This window comes from Schistocerca cancellata, chromosome 5 (assembly GCF_023864275.1).
Source record: "Schistocerca cancellata isolate TAMUIC-IGC-003103 chromosome 5, iqSchCanc2.1, whole genome shotgun sequence".
Taxonomy (NCBI): Eukaryota; Metazoa; Arthropoda; class Insecta; order Orthoptera; family Acrididae; genus Schistocerca; species Schistocerca cancellata.
The window spans coordinates 15,392,754-15,413,495 of NC_064630.1; the positions used below are offsets into that span (position 1 = coordinate 15,392,754).

General features: G+C 40.2%; 1 protein-coding gene across 1 annotated transcript in view; it reads left to right on the top strand.

Annotated features, from left to right (window-relative positions):
• LOC126187878 (nuclear pore complex protein Nup155) overlaps positions 1–13,066 on the top strand; it is a 261,223-nt gene extending 248,157 nt beyond the window's left edge. Inside the window, 1 exon segment of the mRNA XM_049929211.1 lies at positions 12,426–13,066. Coding sequence (XP_049785168.1) covers positions 12,426–12,564 — 139 coding nt within the window. The 3' untranslated portion in view covers positions 12,565–13,066.
• The last annotated feature ends 7,676 nt before the right edge of the window (positions 13,067–20,742 follow it).

A 20,742-nucleotide genomic window follows, 5' to 3' on the forward strand; every position in this document is an offset into this window, starting at 1 on the left:
GAGGTCGTGTGTTCCAATCCTGAAAGGATCATATATTTTTAAAAGTTTTAAATGAAATAGCCATTAGCAAGAACTGATTGTAGCAGTTGTTTCAATTGTGGAATGTGTTCTATATAGCTTCACATTAGTCTAATTCTGAGAAACAGGAGAAACGGAGAACAGAGGATAAATGCATTTACTTTGCGAACAAACAATTCATTTTTTTTTTTTTTTGGAAAGAATTGGTAGTTGTAAAGACATCACTATACATCCATGGTACAATGAGGTGTAGGATGATGTTATACGGAGAGATATAAAGTGTGCACGTCATGCAAGTGGTAAAACTGTGAGGGCTGTGATGTTTGCGAGTGTAAACTAATGTTAGAGTCTGAAGCAGAAATGCATACTTAAGTTTAAAGGATAAGGATCCTAGCTAGACAGTACGAAGATAAAAACGATCACATTAACTAGAAAAGATCTTTTTGAGCGTGACGTGTGTGAACAGTGAATGCAAATGCAAGCACCTGTAAACAGCAAGGAAAACACAATAATATTCTGTTTCTGATTGATGTGGTGAAGTTTTGTAATTGATTTGGTTTTCATATGAAAGGACTGTCGTAGTTTTACAAGTAAGTTAAATTTATTTTATTTTTTTTTATTTTTTTTTTTTATTCAAACCAGCAATCTATGGATATCATTTTATAAAATTTGACTATTTACTGCTCTGAGACATAGTATAACTGAGGTAAAATGACAATTTTCACTGAGAGTTTAATTATGTTGAATGACACTGTCCTCCGTTGTAACAGTGGGAGAGCGTATCTCAGAGGTAAATTAACGTCAACTTCACAGTAGAACACGTATTTAATAAAGTTAGTGAACTTGTGCATCGATGTGTTGGCAATTTTCAGGTCTCTGCAACCACATTTTACGCATCTTCTCATTCTCTGGAACACTAAAAAAAAAAACTTTTCAGGAGTTTTGTAGATGTGCATTTTCTGATATGTAAATCCCAAAACAAGACATCACTGTGACTTTGCATTATGACAGTAGAAGCAGCGAGGTAGCCAGTGAAGTCAAAGGCATCACATGACTAGAAAGGTCTGTTTTAGTGGGCATTCAAATTATTTGACTTTCATTTCTGTTTTTATAAAAGAATACTGAAATTGAAAAAGCATATCAGCAGCATAAAATGGCATAATTAATCATTTAAGACAATTTCCAGAAAATAGTCTAATACCCTTTTATTATAGTCCTTTGGAGAACCAGCCTTGACAAAACTGGTCCACGTGTTGAGCAAGTTTTATGAGACAGGCCAAGTACCCTCATACTTAGAGAAGAATATATAATTCCAGTTCCAAAAAATTCAGATGCTGACAGAAGTGAATATTAATGACTATCAGTGAAATAAGGCTCATTGCAAAATATTCTCACAGATTACTTACAAAATAATTGAGAAGTTGGTAGGAGCCAACCTAAGGGAAGATCAGTTTGGGTTCCAGAGAAATAAAGCAGTGTGTTGGGTAATACTGAGTATGGATATCATGGAAGATAGTTTATTGAAAAGCAGACATACTTTGCTAGCTTTGGTAGATCTAGGAAAAGATTTCAACAGTTTTGACTTGATTACACTTCTAGAAAATCCTTAAGATAATAAGGATAAAATACGGAGACTGAAATATTCTGTATAACTTATCTGGAAACCTGAATGCAGCCATGAGAGTTGATAGACACGAAAGGAAATCAGTAGTTTAGAAGGAAGTGTGGCAGGGTTGTTAGCTACTTCCTCATGTTGTTCACTCTATACATTCAGCAAGTAGTGAAGGAAATCGAGGAGAAATGTACAAAGGGATGAAGAAATAAAAACTGTAGTTCTGTCAGTCAGAGATCAGGCCTGGGAAAAGCAGCTGAACAGAATGGATAATGTCTTAAAAATATGTTACAAGATGAACATCAGTTGAAGTAAAACAAGGGTAATGGAATATAGTATAATTAAATCAGGCAATGCTGAGGGAATTAGATTAGGTAATAAACCACAAAAAGTAGTACACAAGTTTTGCTACTTGGGCACAAAATAACTTATGAAGCCAAAGTAGAGAAGTTTTAAAATGTTGACTGGCTGTAGTAAGAAATGCATTTCTGAAAAAGAGGAGTATGTAAACATTGAATAAAATTTGTGTGGAAGCAAAATGTGGTGATAAACAGTTTTATCAAGAAGAGAAGCATCATTTGAAATGTGTGTTAGAGAATAATGCCGAAGATAAGATTTGTAGGGTGAATAACTAATGAGGAGGTACCGAACTGAATTTGCGGGGAAAAAGAAATTTATGACGTAACCTGACTAAAAGAAGGAAGCAGTTGATGGGATGGACACATCCTGAGGCTGGAAGGAATTATCTAAATGCTGTTGAAGGGAAGTGTGGGGGGTACACTTGTAGAGTGGGACAAATGTTTGACTACAGTAAACAGGTTCAAATGTATGTACATAGCAGAAGTTAGGCAGAGATAGAGAGACTTGCACAGAGTACACTGGCATGGAGAGCCTTTGAACCGAAGACAAAAATGACGACGACACCTTGTTTCACTAACATAATAGTTTCTAACATATAAGTGGCATAAACTGCTAGAATATTAAAGCTAGTAAGTAGGCTTCTATAAGACATTCCTAGTTTCAATTTCAGTATGATCATAAATGATCTGTTCTGCAATTAAAAATACCTATTATAAATAGCGGTTGAGGTCTCAAGAGTTCAGTGTGGCTGGAGTCCAGGCAGCAAGTGCACATACCAGCAAAACTTTTAGAGCACCTGAGGAAGAGAACTGGATAGGTTGTCAATATATTGTACATAAAATGGGAACTACCCAAAAGAAAAGAAAAGAAAAGATATACCGATCCAAAACACAGTTCTTAGGGTTTCAAAGTTCAGTTGTGGAGGCAGTATGAGGACTGTGGTGGTGGGGTGTGTGTGTGTGTGTGTGTGTGTGTGTGTGTGTGTGTGTGTGGGTGGGTGGGTTGTATATATATATATATATATATATATATATATATATATATATATTTAAAAAGAAAGATGATGAGACTTACCAAACAAAAGCGCTGGCAGGTCGATAGACACACAAACATACACACAAAACTCTAGCTTTCGCAACCAACGGTTGCCTCGTCAGGAAAGAGGGAAGGAGAAGGAAAGACAAAAGGATATGGGTTTTAAGGGAGAGGGTAAGGAGTCATTCCAATCCCGGGAGCGGAAAGACTTACCTTAGGGGGAAAAAAGGACAGGTATACACTCGCACACACACACATATCCATCCATACATACAAGACACAAGCAGACAAGCAGAAATGTCTGCTTGTGTCTTGTATGTATGGATGGATATGTGTGTGTGTGCGAGTGTATACCTGTCCTTTTTTCCCCCTAAGGTAAGTCTTTCCGCTCCCGGGATTGGAATGACTCCTTACCCTCTCCCTTAAAACCCATATCCTTTTGTCTTTCCTTCTCCTTCCCTCTTTCCTGACGAGGCAACCGTTGGTTGCGAAAGCTAGAGTTTTGTGTGTATGTTTGTGTTTATTTGTGTGTCTATCGACCTGCCAGCGCTTTTGTTGGGTAAGTCTCATCATCTTTCTTTTTAAATATATTTTTCCCACGTGGAATGTTTCCCTCTATTATATATATATATATATATATATATATAGCGCTCACTTTGTTCAGAGAGTGTGTGTATGTGTGTATCGGCGGATAATTCTTACAGGTGCCATTAAAGTGGCTTTTTGTATGTGACAGATAGATATTTTATCAATGCCAGAGGTTTTCAAGTGCCCTCTAAGACGTTTTGACACTGCTTCAAATGCGTCAGGAACCGTGGCGACCCCTTCCACTTGTTTATGCCAGAATTGCCCTAGTTGAGTTTTCAATCCCTCTATCTGGTTTTTCAAGTTCTTTCTTGTTGATTCTGCTATCACCTTGGAAGTGATTGTCAATGATCCACACATTTTCTCCACATTTCTGATGTCTGGTGCATTGTGTTCCAGCATTCTGTCACTCTGGAGTCCAACAGTAATTTGGCTGACTTTTTCTGACTTGTGGTCACATCAGTTCCTTGCCACCAGCAGTTGGTAATTTTGACATAAGTTCCAATGGATCATTTGTGCCACATCATTTGCCTCTGCTTGTAATCAGTATGAATGGTCAGTTGTTTTATCAGCTTCTTTACAGTGTCTCCAGTTTAGGTCTTTGGATGATTTCTCAATTCTGGCTTTGGTGGCGGTAGTTCTGTGGCTTGTTCCTGTGCAGCTCAAATCGGTCTACAATTTTCTTCTTTAGGGCTCTTTTGGTCAGCCAAGGCGAAGTCTTTTTGTCGTAGCGGCCCCTTATTATTAGAGGGTCCACAGAACCGACATGCGAGAAGGGTTGCGACCCCTTTCAGGATTGCAGAGAGAAACATCCCCAGCAGACTGAAACAATAAGACTTGCCAAATAAGTATGCAACTACTTTGCCAGACAACATGTGACAGTGTTCCACCAATTTGAACTCATATGACCAACGTAACACTCTGCTGACCTGGCTTTATAAGCACACGTGGAGTGTCAGACCGGCAGTGTTCACCAACCTCTAGGAACAGATGCGGCCAGTATTTTTACCAGCCCCAGCATTGTATTCACTCGCTGTAGCATTGTAGTAGCGCATTGTATTTTCTATTGTATAGAGTAGATTTTGGTCAGTATTCTTCTTCCATTGTCTTGTTAGCTTATTTGGTTTGTCGCCACAAGAGTTGTGGGTTTTCGTGTTGTTCTTGTGTTTTAAACTTGTGTATGCCAAGAAGGCATTTTTTCTTTAATTAAAATAAATAGTGTATTAAAATTGACTGTTGGTTCTTTTCCTGCCAACCGCAGGACACAACACTTTTCTTTATTTATTTTGTCTACAGTCTTCTCCAAAGCCTACCCATGTTATGTTTAATTGCAAAGGGATTTCAGCCCAGCATTGGAGTACATCTTTCCAGTAGTGGTTCTTGGTTTGCTGTACCTCGAGAAGCTTTTTGTTGTTGTTGTTGTTGTTGTTGACTTCAACCAGAGCTGTGTCTTTCACACAGTCTACTAATGCATGCTTATCTTCTTCTTCCACTGTCTGCCTCACTTGCTACAGAAATTTACCCCTTTGAGGGTTGGAGTGCATGGTGAACTATCATGAGTGTCTTGTTTCCCTATTTTGTAGATTGTCAAGCTCTAGTTGTGTCCAGTTCACAATGCCAGGAGTGTATCTGATGACTGGTATAGTCGAGGTATTAAGTGCTTGGTGGCATTGCCACCTTTCAATTTGGTTTTCAAAATTTTTCTGAGCCTTTGAGTGTACTCTTTCTGTCCACATTGGTTACATGCACAGGCTTGATGTTTCGAGCTGCAAAATTCCGTGGTATTTGCAGGCTTTAGATTGATGACAACCAGTGGTATCCAGGTACCATTTTGATGCCTTCACTTTCTTAGATGTTTCCCTTGCTTAGTGCCAGTGTGGTGCATTTATCTGAGCTGAATTCCATGCTGAGGATTTGGACTATTTGTCGGAGACTGGATTTCAATTTCAGATTTTCTATTGAGCTTTGGGTCATCTGTGTACAGCAATTGGGATGTTTTCTGAGAATTTCTCACTGATTAATAGCCCGGCTTTGTTGTCTGTGAGAAGGTTGACAGGCAAGTCAAGGCAATAATGAGCAGCAGTAGGATAAGTCCATTGATGCTCTTGATGTTGAGTAGTCCATAATTTTCTTTTCGGACCAATAGTTGTTTTCCAGTGTTCCATCACATTTTCTGTGAATTTCTGATGTTTTTGCTGACTACATTGGTTTCCAGGTACTTACAGTGACTTGTTTCTTCACAATTTCCAAAGCTTCAGTTTTTCTTGGATTCGGCCAATACTTTATTAGGTACTCTTTGGTCTTCTGGTTATTCAATACAATGCCCTTTTGTGATATTAAAAGTTACCTGCATCACATCTCAAGCTTTTGATTTTCAGTTCCACCTTAACATTCCACTTCAGTTTCTCAGTAGATTTTATTGCAGCCACTGATTGCAGTAGCTGCAGTTCTTCTGTTACTGTTGTACTGTAGATTAGAGTTTCATTTCTTGGTCTTTTGTTATCAGGGCAGTTGCAATGGCACCATTAATGTATTTCATCAACTGCTTTCTTTCTATAATAGACAATGCATGGACCAGAATTTTGTGTTTTAAGTTCTTGTTGCCTTTGAGTCAGTGTGCCAGGTATTATACATTAACATCTATACCCGTACTCTTCAAACTACTGTGAGTTCATGGCAGAGGGTCATCCCATTGTACTAGTTGTTAGGGTTTCTTCCTGTACGATTGGCCGGCCAGGGAGGCTGAGCAGTTCTAGGCACTACAGTCTGGAACCGCGCGATGGCTACGGAGCAGGTTCGAATCCTGCCTCGGGCATGGATGTGTGTGGTGTCCTTACGTTAGTTAGGTTTAAGTAGTTCTAAGTTCTAGGGGACTGATGACCTCAGAAGTCCTATAGTGCTCAGAGCCATTTGAACCTTCCTGTACGATTCACGTATGGAGTGTGGGAACACGTGCTATAATTAATCTAATCTTGGCCTCAGGATTTCTGTGTGAGAGATACATGGGAGGCTGTAGTACACTATTGTTTGGAAAAAGTGAAAACCCAGACGTGATCACAATGAAATTTATTCTAACGATTAGGGACGTGGCACTAATCAAATGATTAGCATTACAGACCTGGACATGCACTGTGGGTGTGTAAATTTAGCATGGAGCAGCACAGTCACGTAGCTGCAGTCAGAGCTGCTAGAATGATGTCTAGCATGGAATCGAAGAGTGCTTGAATATGCTGCTGGGAAATACTCTGCCTCGCAGTTTGTAGGTGCATCCACAAAGCATCAATTGTGGTTGCAAGAGGGACTGAACAGACAAGTTGCCGACCGACCGTGTCCCAGACATTTCAGGCGAATGGGCAGGCCAGGGAAGCATTGGAATCCATCGTTCTTCACAGAAGGCTTGCACATTCCTTGCCACAACTGGCAGGGCATTGTCCTGCTGAAATATGGCATGTGGAATGACCTGCAGAGGGGCAGTGCCTCAGGTTGTAAAACCTCTCTAATGTAATGGTAGCTGTTCAGTTGCCTCAAGATGTAGGAGGCAAGATTGTGTGTTACAGGCAATGACACCCCAAACCGTCACACTTGGCATTTGTCCACTAAGCCACTAAACGAGGCAATCTGCCCAGCTGCATACACCACGGCAGCATCGAGGCGTATGCAGCCATTGCTACAGAAAAAGTTGTTGTGGGGCTATCTGAAAACTCATTTTGCCACTCAGCACACCATTGTTGATGGCGTCGGTGGGTTGTGGTCAATGGAAGCCAACAAAATAGCATGCATGCCGCCAGTCGAGTTTGCAGAAGACACAGTTGTATTGTTTACTCAGATATTTCCACACCTGTTGCAGTGCTGTGATGTCAGACCAACATTGTGGATGAGACTGTTCTGTCCATTATTGCCAAGAAGATAAGAGGCGGTCATCTCGCGCTATGGTCACATTGTGTCATCCAGTACCCTGTTGGCTTTCTGACGGCCCCCTCCTCTCCACTGGTTCTACATATGCTTCACTGTTGAAGCAGCGAGTCCTGTATGAGCCACAATGTCATGAGGTGACAAACGCCTCCTGGAGTCGTTCTGCCGTGTTAAAACACATTCACATGCCATACTCACCCTGTGATGTAGGTGAGGGAGAGTGGCACTTGGTTATACATTCTTGTTTTGTGTGATGGCTCCACACCGACTGAGTGTTGGCTAACACTGAACTGTCTGGTCACACAAGAGGATGTTGTTGGGCCTACTTGCACGCTACCTGTCTGCCATTTAAGTAACTTATCATGGTTCCACTGTTAAACGTGTCCACTTACTGTAACGTGTTGCAGTTCATTGCTTCTGATTGTTTCACTTTTTACAAACAGTAGTGTATATCTCGAGAGTCATCAGTAAATGCCAGTTCTTTACATTTCATAAGTAGGTTCATTGAGGTAGTTTACTTCTGTTTTACAGTGTCTGCCAGTTCAGTTTCTTCACCTCCTCTGTGACACTATGTCTTGATTTTGTATGGGATTGATTTGTGCTTCTTCTAGGTCAAGTTTGACATTTGCGATTCATGGTATTGTTGACTGGACCCTTTTATGTATGTCAGAATCCTGTTGGTGAGTCTTGGTTGTAACCTGCTGAAGTGCCAATAAAACTTAGCACCTTCTTTTTCTGACATCTGGTGTTAGGTTTGATATCTCTCCGGTTTTCCTTGAGCGTAATCCGTATCCCTCTTCAGTCAGCTTTGGGCCAAGAATTTTTCTCATGATTTTGCATTCTTCCTTCAGTGTACTTTCCATGTTGCTTTTCGTGTGGAGTGATAGTGTCTCACTTGCATACAATATTTCAGGCTTGATTACTGTGTTGTAGTGACTTATCTTTGTTTGAATGGACAAGCATTTCTTGTTCTGTGTCTTGTGTTCTGCTGTAAGCTCATCATCATCATCATCATCATTTAAGACTGATTATGCCTTTCAGCGTTCGGTCTGGAGCATAGCCCCCCTTATACAGTTCCTCCATGATCCCCTATTCAGTGCTAACATTAGTGCCTCTTCTGATGTTAAACCTATTACTTCAAAATCATTCTTAACCGAACCCAGGTACCTTCTCCTCGGTCTGCCCCGACTCCTCCTACCCTCTACTGCTGAATCCATGAGTCTCTTGGGTAACCTTGCTTCTCCCATGCGTGTAACATGACCCCACCATCTAAGCCTGTTCGCCCTGACTGCTACATCTATAGAGTTCATTCCCAGTTTTTCTTTGATTTCCTCATTGTGGACACCCTCCTGCCATTGTTCCCATCTACTAGTACCTGCAATCATCCTAGCTACTTTCATATCCGTAACCTCAACCTTATTGGTGAGGCAACCTGAATCCATCCAGCTTTCGCTCCCATACAACAAAGTTGGTCGAAAGATTGAACGGTGCACAGATAACTTAGTCTTGGTACTGACTTCCTTCTTGCAGAAGAGAGTAGATCGTAGCTGAGCCCTCACTGCATTAGCTTTGCTACACCTCGCTTCCAGTTCTTTCACTATGTTGCCATCCTGTGAGAATATGCATCCTAAGTACTTGAAACCGTCCACCTGTTCTAACTTTGTTCCTCCTATTTGGCACTCAATCCGTTTATATTTCTTTCCCACTGACATTATTTTCGTTTTGGAGATGCTAATCTTCATACCATAGTCCTTACATTTCTGATCTAGCTCTGAAATATTACTTTGCAAACTTTCAATCGAATCTGCCATCACAACTAAGTCATCCGCATATGCAAGACTGCTTATTTTGTGTTCACATATCTTAATCTCACCCAGCCAGTCCACTGTTTTCAACATATGATCCATAAATAATATGAACAACAGTGGAGACAGGTTGCAGCCTTGTCTTACCCCTGAAACTACTCTGAACCATGAACTCAATTTGCCGTCAACTCTTAACTGCTGCCTGACTATCCATGTAATGACCTTTAATTGCTTGCAAAAGTTTGCCTCCTATTCCATAATCTTGCAGAACAGACAATAACTTCCTCCTAGGAACCTGATCATATGCCTTTTCTAGATCTATAAAGCATAGACACAATTCCCTGTTCCACTCATAACACTTCTCCATTATTTGCCGTAAGCTAAAGATCTGGCCCTGACAACGTCTAAGAGGCCTAAACCCACACTGATTTTCATCGAATTGGTCCTCAGCTAATACTCGCACTTTCCTTTCAACAATACCTGAGAAGATTTTACCCACAACGCTGATTAAAGGGATACCTCTGTAGTTGTTACAATCTTTTCTGTTTCCATGTTTAAAGATTGGTGTGATTACTGCTTTTGTCCAGTCTGATGGAACCTGTCCCGACTCCCAGGCCACTTCAATTATCCTGTGTAGCCATTTAAGACCTGACATTCCACTGTATTTGATGAGTTCCGACTTAATTTCATCCACCCCAGCCGCTTTATTGCACTGCAATCTGTTGACCATTTTTACCACTTCCTCAAATGTGATCCTATTTCCATCATCATTCCTATCCCATTCTACCTCGAAATCTGAAACATTACTGATCGCATTTTCACCTACATTGAGCAACTCTTCAAAATATTCCCTCCATCTGCCCAAGGCATCCACAGGATTCACCAGCAGTTTTCCTGACCTGTCCAAAATACTTGTCATTTCCTTCTTACCTCCCTTTCGAAGACTGCTAATTACACTCCAGAATGGTTTTCCAGCAGCTTGACCCATAGTCTCCAACATGTTTCCAAAGTCTTCCCACGATTTCTTCTTGGATGCTGCAATTATCTGTTTGGCTTTGTTTCTTTCTTCAACATAACTTTCTCTGTCTACCTGGGTTCTGGTATGTAGCCATTTTTGATACGCCTTCTTTTTCCTTTTACAGGCTGCCTTGACTGTATCATTCCACCAAGCTGTTTGCTTCATCCTACTTTTACACACTACTGTTCGAAGACATTCTTTAGCCACTTCTAGTACTGTGTCCCTGTACCTTGTCCATTCCTTTTCCAATGACTGTAATTGACTACATTCAACTAACTGGTACCTTTCTGAGATCGCTGTTATGTACTTGTGCCTGATTTCCTTATCCTGAAGTTTCTCCACTCTTATCCTCCTACATATGGACCAGACCTCCTGCACTTTCAGCCTCACAATCCCAATTTCACTGCAGATTAAATAATGATCAGTGCCATCAAAGAATCCCCTGAATACACGTGTGTCCCTCACAGCCTTCCTGAATTCCTGATCTGTTATTATATAGTCAATGACAGATCTGGTTTCCCTGCCTTCCCAAGTATACCGGTGAATGTTCTTATGTTTAAAAAAAGGAGTTTGTGATTACTAAGCCCATACTGGCACAGAAATCCAAGAGTTGTTTCCCGTTCCTGTTGGCCTCCATATCCTCTCCAAATTTACCCATAACCTTTTCATACCCTTCTGTTCGATTTCCAGTCCTGGCGTTAAAATCACCCATGAGCAGAACACTGTCCTTGTCCTTTACTCTAACAACTACATCACTGAGTGCTCATAAAAACTATCCATCTTATCTTGATCTGTCCCTTCACAATGCGAATATACTGACACAATCCTAATTTTCTTGCTAGACACTGTCAAATCTATCCACATCAGTCAGTCATTCGTTTACATACCTTATTGCAACTACGCTGGGTTCCATTCCCACAATTTGCAGGCGACATTTTTCCTGTGCCGATTTGTGTGTTGAAATCATCTAGCAAAATTTTTATGTCGTCTTTTGGGATCTTGGCCAACGCTGTCTCTGAAGTTGCCCAGAACTTCTGTTGATTTGAAGTCCTTTTCGTTATCCACATTTGTATTAATTGGGATGTGTACGTTGATCATTGTACTGCTAGTGCGCAAACAAGAAGTATACATTCTCATTAGCCTGTTGTTTATGAGGGTGACACTTCCCTGGTTGAATTGATTATCTTCTTGTGTACCATGAAGGCCACGCCCAGAAGTAGGGCATTTTTGTGTCTTGCTCTTGAAAATGGAATAGTTTCCATATCCATTGTGTCTTTGTCTGTTATTCATTGTTTTGCTGCAGGGCGAGTACCGTTATCTTTTTTTTATCAAGCTCTAATGTTAGGTTGTGCAGTTTTCGTGCTTGGATTAGTGTGTTTTTGTTGAAGTTTCCGAGAAATGTAGGAATTTTGTGTGGAAGTTTGCCAGAGAATGCCAACTTTCTCTGTAATCATGCAATTCCAGGTCTCCCAGAATCAGAGTTCCTGGTTGCCGTCTGTTGATGGGTGGATTGGTTACTGCCTGTGGTACTATTGTTGTTCCTCATTAGAGACATGGTTGCTTGTAATCTTGTTGGTCCAGTGTTTTTTGTTGTTGTTGTTGTTGTTGTTGTTGTTGTTGTTGTTAACCACTTCTGTGGCATTGCGGTCAGCATCACTGGCCACTAATGCAGAGGTCCCATGTTCGATTCCAAAGGACCTCCTCAAATTTTTCGTGCTGGCATAGTCTGGAATGGGGTTCAGTCAGGCTTACAATGCAAAATGAAAAGCTGCCTGATTATGAACAGCAGTGACATTTACATGTAGGCCACCAAAGTGGCGTAAAATAGAAAGGTTGCCCCTAGGCTAGTAGCCACTTTATTAAATATGATTAAATATTTTACTGAGTAAAACGTTGAGAACAGTTTTCTGACTGTCTATTGTAATTCTAATACTACTATATAGTCTTCATCAATACTCCGAAAGCCACCTGATGGTATGAGGCTGATGGTAATTTTGCATGTTCTTTATTGTAGCAGTATTATTTCTTTACAAGTTTCTTCAGTAATTTTTCTTTCAATATTTGTGATGTTTTCTTCCAGGAGAATAACCATTACAAGAGCAGCAGACCTTATGTCAAAGTGCCTCACATTCCTATACAGCAAGCCAAACACACAGAATCTAGTGGATGTGCTACGCTTCACCCAGTCAAAACTAAATCGACTGTCCAATGCGCTGTAAATATAGTAATTAATTGTGAGCATATGGAAGTTATTTTATTGAATAGTGTGAAATATTGACTGTTATAATTTATTTTTGTTATTCTCTTAGCCTTGTCTGTAAATGATTCATTTACTTGTACATATTATTTTTATGAGTACTTTGTACAGCTTTAATGTTACTGAAATTTTATGACAGACTGATGATATTTAAACACATATTCTTTCCAAGTACCTTATTTGTAGGAATATGGTATTATAAATTGTGAAGTCTTTGCCACTGTGTCGGATATGAAATATAAAATCAGTCAATTCCAGTATCCCACCAAATGATACAATGAACTAAATAAGCATGAATTCCATTTATGTGGAAGGCGAATGAATGCCTTATTTTTAAAATAGTTTTGTACCGGTGTAAATTTATACATACTGTATCAATATTCTGCAGCTCTGTGCTGCTACTGTGTTTACATGATACACATCAATTTTGTTGTATACATTGTGATATTCAATATTTTGTCCTGGATCAGCCATGTGATTTGCGATTCATTTTGTACAGTCTTTGTAAGGCTTTAGTCTTGTTCATAAATACTAGCCACATAAATTTTTAATGTACCTTTGTACTTCTGTAAAATTATGAAATTTATGTATATGACACAAAAAATGTGGACAATTGTGGATGTTGTTTTATATAAATTCGTATTTTTGAAAATACCATGCGTTGGGATTCTTGTTATGTTTGCTTTCTGTTGTACCTTTATAATGTACACTAATACACTGATAGATTTACTTTCTAGTAACATTTATTGAATTAGTTTTCATTTATTGAAAGGTGTGCATATACGGAAGTAGTAGTTGTAAGATGTCGGCATTAGTCCCTCAAGCTGGGAACCTGAGGATACAATCATGGGATGTGAAATCTGCTGTGGCAGTATCTTCATCACACACTCTTCACTTACAATCTCACAAGTAGTATGATATTGCCGTGCCACCTGTTAACAGCTTCATCAGCTGTACATAGGAATAAAAGTGCTGACACACCATTAAGATCTTCATCAGAAAGTTGATGTCAGAAGAAATCCCTTTGTCTCTCAGTATCAGAACACGACTCTGTGGTCAAACAATGCTGCCCAGAACTTCATGTTCTCGTATGTCAAAGGGTTATTCTCAGTGAATCAAAATGTTAGTGTACATGATGTCAAAAATCACTTTAGACTGTAATGGTGACACTGAGACTGAGAGAAGCAAAGAAGAAATGATGGAGAGTGAAGATGAGAACAAATATGTTATGGCAATGAACATCTGCAAAAGCTAGTAGAATGCAAGTAGGGAAAAAAACTGACAGCTCTTAGGTGTCTCTAAGGACACAATTTTATTGGTAAATGTGGATCTATGAAAGAGTAAATTCTGCACCAGCAACAGTCAAGTTATATTTCAGAGAAAAAACTGGTAGCATTAAGTTTGAAACAAAAAGCGTAGTTGTTAAGTCTCATTTACACCGGGGCAATATCTTGCAACACTGTGGTACATTGTGTAAATGTGCCATGCATTGTCTAGTAGCATGTTACAAAAGACAACATCTTGCATGCGGCATGTTAATTTACACCAAAACAACAGAATTTTTACCACCATGAATTGGCCTTGCAGGAGAATGGGCAGTCAGGTGATTGCAGCAGTCTTCAATGGAAATGAAAATCAATGGATTAGTATACTTAGATATCTAGCAGCAAATGATGGTGCCGTATTGTGTAATTTTACAAGAACATCCAAGAAAACCTAATTATGTAATACAGGTAACAACCATCTTATTCTAAAGAAAGGTACCAATTGCCAAGACAATAGTTCCCCAAGAATTCAACTAGCTATCACATGATTTCTAGCTACAGAGGATTTGTACAAATCAGTGATGTTCTTATTCAGTGTTTCATTTACTGCTATTTCCCTCATACGATGAGAAGTGTGTGAAGCTATTTCATCATTGTTGAACAATATAAAGTTAACTATATGCAATTATCTTTATCTCTCTTTTCTTTTTTCATATGTACAAAACTTCTAAGCTCAACTAAGAATAATCATTATATAACACTCTATTTATCTAGTAAAAATTATTCTTTAATTTTCAGATATTGTTGGATCTCTCATGTGGTTGTTGGTATTTGAATTAAATCTCATTTGTCTCGTCCACATCAACAATTTCACGGGTACTGGTATCTTCTGAAGGAAGGTTTAATGCAACATTTGATCTGTGGCTAGTAGGTTACTTCTCATATCCCACAACACTGGTCTGAGCAGCACATTTGTGAATATGTGGTTCACATAAGTTTGAGTTGTTGGGGGAGTTTCCTTTGTTCGTTCCCAATGTGTTCACCATATGTACTCCACTTGTCTCTGGCAGTAGCACTTTTTAATATATTGTAGGCTTCTTCAGCTTGAGCATTACTCTCCATCTAGTTAGCTGTCCTTTTTTTTTACTTTTGTTGGTTTATTTACTTATTTTTTAAATTTGTGACGGGTGTGTTCACGACACCCAGATTCTTATTCTTCATCTCCTTCACAGTGCTCTTGGCAATGTCATATTTTGAACAGCGGTTCCATATAACATAACCACACGCACACACACACACACACACACACACACACACACACACACACCAGCAAGGAACTATCTGAATGAGACAGAAATCTGTAGGTGTGACATACATGTACAGATAAATAAATTATTACAATTTTGGAAAAATTCAGAGAGAGCTTCACGAACTGAGCAAGTCATTGGTCTACCTACGGTCCCTATTCAAGCAGTTAATCGGCTGGGTGTTGATTGATAGAGTTGGATGTCTGATTGATATTGTAGCAAATTTTGTCCAATTGGCACATTAGATGATGAAGATGGTTGGAGGGTCCTCTCCATAGTGCTCCAAAAGTTCTCAGTTGGGGAGAGGTCCGGCAACCTTGGTGGCCAAGGAAGTGTCTGGCAAGCTCAAAGACAAGCAAAAGAAACTCTTTCTATGTGCAGGCAGCCATTATATTGCTGAAGTGTAAGACCAGAATGGCTTTCCATCACTCCTGGATGTTGGTGTATTGGTGGGCAATGGACAGGTTGGTATCCCACCACTTTCTGGGTTGTCTCCAAACATGTCTTCCCTGGTCATTGGGGCTCAGTTCAAAGTGAGAATCGCCACTGAAGACAATTCTACTCCAGTCAATGAGATTCCAGGCCAAAGGCTGTTCGTATTGAATGTCTTCATGCTTGCCAAATACTAGCTTGGCCAGCAATATCTCTGGATCTCTCCTGAATTGAGAACATTCGGAGCATTATGGGCAGGACCCTTCAACCATCTTGGGATTCTGATGATCTAACACACCAGTTGGACAGAATTTGACATGACATCCCTCAGGAGGACATCCAGTAACTCTCAATGCCGAGCTGAATAACTGCTTGCATAAGGGACAGAGGTGCACTAACGCATTACTGTCCTGACTTAAGCAATCTGTGAAGCTGTTTCTCTTCATCTACAGATTCCCGTCAAATTCGAATAATTCCTTCATGGTGCATATCTCTCTCTCTCTCTCTCTCTCTCTCTCTCTCTCTCTCTCTCTCTCTGAAAATGTAACACACTCTTAAAACTACTGTTCAAGTGAGAAATATCATACAGTAAATGCATAAATTAGTAAGGAAAAAAAAACTGAGTCCAAGTTTCTACATTAGGACAAAAGTACAAGAAATATTTGTGTCAAGTGTTTGCTTCATCAATATTGTTTCATGTATTACGAGTGTTATTGGTAAGTATGAAGCTTGTATGCCTATCTTAAGCAGGCTGCAAAACTGTTTGTGAAGATACAAAAAAAAGTAAATATTCAATGTTAACCAATCTAAATAAGAGAAAATCAATATAACAAATTGTGTTTACAATCGTCACTATATGAATACATAGTAAAATAAAATACCACAGTGTTACATAAAATGAGGAAACCTCACTCATCCGTAGCAGATTGATGCATGGAGCAAAGACGTATAACAAAATACAGTATTCACATTAACTCTTTTTCTGACAATAGTACACACATTCACACACAAGAGGCACCCAACTGCACAATCTCATGGCCAGTGCATCAATAATGTTTCCTCAGTATTCCGCTAATGTTTAAACCAACAAGAAAGCTGCGTAAATATTTGAATAGTGGAGAGGACCAGGGCCCGCTCCTTGCCACAGCTAGGGTATGTAAAATCCCTTGCTCTTCTGTCATGAGTACATAGCAACTACAAAAACCAGCATTTAACACTCGCCTTAAGTAACAGAAGCAGTTGTCATCAGGGCAATAGAGATAAATCAGCAGTACCAGATTATGCACAGGGACCACGGAAGCACAAAATTTCTTTGGTACTGTGATTTTATCAAGGTCTAAAATTACCACATTAATATGTATAGAAAGGCCATAGAAATTCAGAAATACAAAACTGACTTTTAAGAGACAAGGACGACGATTGAAATTTGACAAGTTGTGGGCCTTAATACTAAATACACTAAGGTGACAAAAGTTCGGGTATAGTGATATGCACATATACAAAGAATGGAAAATCCAGGATTAAATGTAACAATATTATGAAAAGGAAAGTTGCTATTCACCATATACCAGAGATGCTGATTCGCAGATCAGCATAACAAAAAGATTGTCACAAATAAAGCTTCTGGCCAGTAAGGCCTTCGTCAAAAATATCATTTCCTATCAGTTGACTGATGTGGAAAGATTTTCAAAGTGATTATGGGCGCACTTAACAGACTTACGGTAGTTGGAGCTGTATGCATGGGACATTCCATTTTGCAAACTGCTTGGAAATTCAATATGCTGCAGTCCACAGTGTCAAAGAGTGCGCCAAGAGCACCAAATTTCAGGCATTACCACTCACCACAGACAACACAATAGCTGACGGCCTTCGCTTAACACCTGAGAGCAGTGGCATTTGCATAGTAGAGTTCCACCATTCAAAGGGAGTCTACACTCTGTATCGCAGAAGTACCTGGATCATGCTATGTTAGTTGGAGGTGACTTCAACCTACCTAGTATAGACTGGGATGTCTATAGATTCATTACAGGTGGTACAGACAAGCTGTCGTGTGAATTACTTTTGAACACATCCGAAAACTGTCTTGAGCAGCTAAATCGACAGCCAACGCGTAATGGAAATATTTTAGATCTGGTAGCTACGAACAGACCAGACCTCATCGACAGTGTCAGTGTTGAGACAGGTATTAGTGATCATGATGTTGTCATTACAACTACGGTTACGAAAGTTAAAAAGTCGGTCAAGAAGGCTAGGAGATTATTCTTATTAGAAAGAGCAGATAAGCAGGTGTTAGCATCCCACTTAGTAAATGAATCGACTTCATTTACTTCCAGTACGACGGACGTGGAAGAATTATGGGCAAATTTTAAACACATTGTAAATCACGCATTGGAGAAGTATGTGCCGAAAAAGTGGGTTATGGACGGAAAAGACCCGCCATGGTTTAACAGCGCAATTCGGAGAATGCTCAGGAAGCAAAGACAGTTGCACTCGCGGTACAAGAAAGATTGGGAGAATGAGGACAGGTAAAAGTTAGTAGAGATTCGTGCTGCTGTAAAAAGAACGATGTGCGAAGCATACAAGCACTACTACCGTCATACCTTAGCAAAAGATCTTGCTGAAAACCCAAGGAAATTCTGGCCTTACGTAAAATCGGTAAGCGGGTCGAAGGCTTCCATCCAGTCACTCACTGATCAGTCTGGCCTGGCAACAGAAGACAGCAAAACGAAAGCTGAAATTTTAAATTTAGCATTTGAGAAATCTTTCACGCAGGAGGATCGTACAAACATACCGCCATTTGAGTCTCGTACAGATTACTGTATGGAGGACACAGTGATAGACATCCCTGGGGTTGTGAAGCAGCTGAATGGGTTGAAAATAAATAAATCGCCAGGTCCTGATGGGATTCCAATTCGGTTTTACAGAGAGTACTCTACTGCATTGGCTCCTTACTTAGCTTGCATTTATCGTGAATCTCTTGCCCAACGTAAAGTCCCGAGCGACTGGACAAAAGCGCAGGTGATGCCTGTATATAAGAAGGGTAGAAGGACGGATCCTCAAAATTACAGACCAATATCCTTAACATTGGTTTGTTACAGGATTCTTGAACATATTCTCAGTTCGAATATAATGAATTTCCTTGAGACAGAGAAGTTGCTGTCCATGCATCAGAACAGCTTTAGAAAGCATCGCTCCTGCGAAATGCAACTCGCCATTTTTTCACACGATATCTTGTGAACCATGGATGAAGGGTATCAGACGGATGCCATATTCCTTGTCTTCCGGAAAGCATTTGACTCAGTGCCCCACTGCAGACTCCTAACTGAGGTACGAGCATATGGGATTGGTTTCCAAATATGTGAGTGGCTCGAAGACTTCTTAAGTAATAGAACCCAGTACGTTGTCCTCGATGGTGAGTGTTCATCGGAGGTGAGGATATCATCTGGAGTGCCCCAGGGAAGTGTGATAGGTCTGCTGTTGTTTTCTATCTACATAAATGATGTTTTGCATAGGGTGGATAGCAATGTGCGGCTGTTTGCTGATGATGCTGTGGTGTACGGGAAGGTGTCGTCTTTGAGTGACTGTAGGAGGATACAAGATGACTTGGACGGGATTTGTGATTGGTGTAAAGAATGGCAGCTAACTCTAGATATAGATAAATGTAAATTAATGCAGATGAATAGGAAAAGGAATCCCGTAATGTTTGAATACTCCATGAGTAGTGTAGCGCTTGACACAGTCACGTCAATTAAATATTTGGGCGTAACATTGCAGAGCGATATGAAGTGGGACAAGCATGTAATGGCAGTTGTGGGGAAGGCGGATAGTCGTCTTCGGTTCATTGGTAGAATTTTGGGAATATGTGGTTCATCGGTAAGGAGACCACTTATAAAACACTAATATGACCAATTCTTGAGTACTGCTTGAGTGTTTGGGATCCCTATCAGGTCGGATTGAGAGAGTACATAGAAGCAATTCAGAGGCGGGCTGCTGGATTTGTTACTGGTAGGTTTGATCATCACGTGAGTGTTACAGAAATGCTTCAGGAACTCGGGTGTGTGTCTCTAAAGGAAAGGAGGCGTTCTTTTCGTGAATCGCTACCAAGGAAATTTAGAGAACCAGCATTTGAGGCTGACTGCAGTACAATGTTACTGCCGCCAACTTATATTTAGCGGAAAGACCACAAAGATAAGATAAGATAAGAGAGATTAGGGCTCGTACAGAGGCATATAGGCAGTCATTTTTCCCTCGTTCTGTTTGGGAGTGGAACAGTGAGAGAAGATGATAGTTGTTATACGAGGTACCCTCCACCACGCACCGTATGGTGGATTGTGAAGTATGTATGTAGATGTAGATGTCAGTTCTAACAGATAAGCAACACTGTGTGAAATAACTGAAGAAATCAATGTGGGACATACGACAAATGTATCCATTAGGATCGTGTGCTGAAATTTGGCGTTAATGGGCTATGGCAGCAAACAACCGACACGAGTGCTTTAGCTAACAGCCTGATATTGGCTGCAGTGCCTCTCCTGGGCTCCTGACCATATCAGTCTTATACTAGATGACTGAAAAACTGGACTGGCTGGTCAGATGAGACCTAATTTCATCTGGTGAGAGTTAATGATAGGGTTCAAGTGTGGTGCACACCCCATGAAGCCATGAACCCAAGTTGTCAACAAGGCACTGTGCAACTTGTTGGTGGCTCCACGATGCTGTTTACATGGAATGGACCGGGTCCTCTGGTCCAGCTGAACCAATCACTGACTGGAAATAGTTATGTTCGGCTACTTGGAGGCCATTTGCAGCCATTCATGTACCCAAACAGTGATGGAAGTTTCAGGAGTGTCAATGCACCATGTCACCTGGCCACAATTGTTCGCAATTGGTTTTAAGAACTATTCTGGACATGTCAAGTGCATGATTTGGCCACATGGATCGCTTGACATGAATATCATCGAACATTTATGGGACATAATCGAGAGGTCAATTTGTGCACAAAATCCTGCATCAGCAACACATCAACAGTGAATGATGGCCATAGAGGCAGCACGGCTCAGTATTTCTGCAGGGGACGTCCAGTGACTCACTGAGTCCATGCCACGTCAAATTGCTGCACTACACATGGCAAAAGGA